Raw genomic sequence first — 3,390 nt, forward strand, 5'->3', positions numbered from 1 at the left:
CCACTAGAGCTCTAAGACACTGGCAACCTTGTATCAAGCAGTTCCTAGAAGATACATTCCGAGAAGGCAGTGACACCCCCCTACAGTACTCTTGCCTGGAAAACCCCATGGATGGAGGAGCCTGGTAGGCTGCAGTCCATGGGATCGCGAAGAGTCAGACACGACTGAGCGACTTCACTTTCACTTTTCACTTTCACTTTTCACTTTAATGCATTGGAGAAGGAAATGGCAACCCACTCCAGTGTTCTTGCCTGGAGAATCCCAGGGATGGGGGAGCCTGGTGGGCTGCCATCTACTGGGTCGCACAGAGTTGGACACGACTGAAGCGACTTAGCAGCAGCAGCAAAAGATACATTATTAGTATTATAATAAATACCTGTGGAGTAGGGCAAAGTCTTCCATGTAGGGAATACAAGGTAGATTAGCACCAGGTGATAACGTTTTATTATTGATGATCCTGTTGAAGGGCATTTGGAGTCGTTCTGTGTCCCAGAGCACAGAGGGTCTAATTCAGGAACAACCTGGAGTCTCAAGACGGAGATTGGGGGCCACCCCTGGCGGGGGTTGGGGGACGGGACAGATGCTTCCTAAATCCGCAGACTCAGCTGTCCAGGTAGATGTCACATCCGCACGGCCCTGTGGTCACAAGCATAACGCTGTTGTCGCTTTGTTGAAGGACAAGAAGCCCGGCCCCGGCCTCGGCAGCCACGATCCCGGAGCGCCCAGGGCCCAGCCCCTTCCCAAGTCCAGCCTGCCTCCGCCCCCTCCTCCCGTGCGCCGATCCTCGGACGTGGGCGGTGGCAGCCCGGGGACGCCCCCCAAGGCCAAGGGCGCGGCCGCTCACTTCCCTGCTCCGCCCGACGACCTTCTGCCGCCGCCCCCGCCGCCGCCGCCGCCCGTGGAGGACGACGAACTTCCCCCGCCACCCCCCGACTTTAACGACACGCCCCCAGACTTCGTGCCTCCCCCGCCGCCGTCGTTTGCGGGGGATTTGGGGGTCTCTCTGCCGCCGCCGCCGCCACCCCCACCCGCCTTCGCCCCCGAATCCGTGAGGACGCCCCCGGTGACCGTCAAAAGGCCGCCGCCTCCGCCTAAGAGGCAGGAAAACCCAGGACCACTGGCCGGGGGAGGCGGGGAGCAAGATTTCATGTCGGATCTCATGAAAGCTTTGCAGAAGAAGAGAGGCAACGTGTCCTAAAGGGAAGCTTAGAAATACCTTCGGGTGATGGGTGTAACATTGTTAACCTGAAATGCATTTTTGCTACTTTAATTCCATGACTTCATTTTAGATGCAGTATTGAAGTATTCAGACTAGAAATGCAAATAGAAACTTCTCCCTATTGCTCAAGTACATTAGTAATCCTTAACCTACACAGAATTGAGACTATCTGCGTGAATGTACCCATATTTTCTATGTATTTCCATTTCGATAGATTTTTGTTTTCCCTTCCCAGTTTTTGTTATTATGTTCCGAAGCATCAAATTAATAAAAGTTTAAAATGGTTTATCTGAAAATGGTATTTCTAGAAATATCAGTATAAATCTAGTGCAATATCAATCCTATTTTATAATATATACTTGACCTTTTACAAATCCTAGGCCTTCTAAAGTCTTGTTGATCTTTGAAATATGTTCCATCTCTGTCTCAGTAACCTCCAGAATTTTCAGAAAAGTTGAAAGAGGAGAAAGAAAAAATCAGGAGATGTAGAGTGAATTTAGTTTCTTTGAGATTTCATTGTTTGGTTGAAGTCCTGGACATACCCTAACTTGGTTTTGGTCTTCTAGTGGCTGAATAAGATAGTAATTGGTTGAAGGGGAAGCTTTTTAGATAGTTTTTGGATTCTCTGTTATTATACTATTATTTGCTATAAGTTGTTATGATGCTATAAATTGTATAAAAATAGAGACAGGAAAAGGCAATCATATTCTTCAATGTGGAATGTTTTCCCTCAGATAAACTTAATGCTGTTTTAACAACCAATGTATCCTAAGTTCCTGTTACCCTTACCTCCTCTTTCTAATTGGCTGAGAATCCTTTTAGATTTTTTTAGTTTTATTTCCATGGTTCTATTTTCTTTTTAAATGTAAAACACCTCAAAATCTTCTTAAAGTGGGTAGAGAATAATAATGTGTTATTTTCTACTTAAGGAAGATGATTAACCTGATATTTTAATATTTGGATAAAAGTTAGCTCTAAATTGACATTTAAGACAAAAAGCAAATTCAGATTTTAAAACCAAAATATTTAATCATTAAGCCTGATAAGGTGCACTCAATTTTTCCTAAACACTGGGACCAATGGCCATGGAAAGGAAGGGCTCAGAGAGCAGGACTGAGAAAGGGAGAGGGAGAGAGGTGTTTATTAACGGGCTTCAGTGGAGACCCCCAAACTCAAACAGGTAGAAATATAAAAATGCAAACTTTAAAATGTTCTTGAGTTTTAGCATTAGATGATATATACTTAAAAAAAACTACAGAAGAGAATTAGCTGATTTTGTGGTCAAAATATTAAGGCAGTTTTAGTGGACCAAAAGGTTGAATGCACTGTTTTTCTCTATCCCTGCCTTTGTTACAGGATATAAATGAAAACACTGGGAAGTGGATGGTCCAGACAGCCCTTGCTTTGCATAGATCTGCCTGCACAAGTTCCAATTAGCACAATTTAGATAATAACACTAGACCCCCAACATGGCTCATATATGCTGCCACAGTATTTTAACCAGTAATTAGTTTTAACTAGTAAGTAATTATATGGAGTACAAATTTGCTGTTAGGTTTTCAACCCATAAATCACTATATAAGTAACAGATACATATCATGATCAGTGACAAGTTACATTCCTTTAACGCCTGTTAGGGATTGATCACTGATTATTTGTTATTCAGTTTATGTACAGACAGAAAAGTGTCTTAAGGTGATAAAGTATTATATATGTGTGTCAAGTCATTAATGTTTGGAGATACAGAAATATTCACAGATTAAGTGAAATTATGTCAGAATTCCTTTAAAATACTTGGGGATATGTAAATTCTACTTCAATGAAAACAATAACTAGAAATGGAAAGTGTGTAAGGGTATAAATGAAGCAAGACTGATCATGTATTGATAATAAATTGGTTGAATGGTAAATCAGGTTCATTAAACTATTCTCTTTATTTCTGTAAATGATTGAAAATTACCATAGTAGACAAAAAAAGCTTGAGGAGTATGATTAAATTATATTATTTGATATAACCCAAATTTCTAGGTACATGGTGTTAGGTTGCTAGTTTTAGAAAAAAGTTATAAATGCATTAAAAGATTGTCATAAGGTTTTAGTTATTGAGAATAACTCAGGTGGTTTATTATTTATTAAATTTATTAATTAAAACAAAAATGATCACAAAGATG

At 41.4% G+C, this 3,390-nt stretch overlaps 1 protein-coding gene across 3 annotated transcripts in view; it reads left to right on the plus strand.

Annotated features, from left to right (window-relative positions):
• LOC120869255 (amyloid beta precursor protein binding family B member 1 interacting protein) overlaps positions 1 to 3,390 on the plus strand; it is a 91,967-nt gene that overhangs the window by 72,516 nt on the left and 16,061 nt on the right. For all 3 annotated transcript variants that reach the window (XM_040248441.1, XM_040248442.1, XM_040248440.1), the window contains one exon: positions 677 to 1,467. In XM_040248441.1, coding sequence (XP_040104375.1) covers positions 677 to 1,198 — 522 coding nt within the window. In that variant the 3' untranslated portion in view covers positions 1,199 to 1,467. The remainder of the gene's footprint in view (positions 1 to 676; positions 1,468 to 3,390) is intronic.

This window comes from Oryx dammah, unplaced genomic scaffold (assembly GCF_014754425.2).
Source record: "Oryx dammah isolate SB20612 unplaced genomic scaffold, SCBI_Odam_1.1 HiC_scaffold_10, whole genome shotgun sequence".
NCBI classification, from domain to species: domain Eukaryota; kingdom Metazoa; phylum Chordata; class Mammalia; order Artiodactyla; family Bovidae; genus Oryx; species Oryx dammah.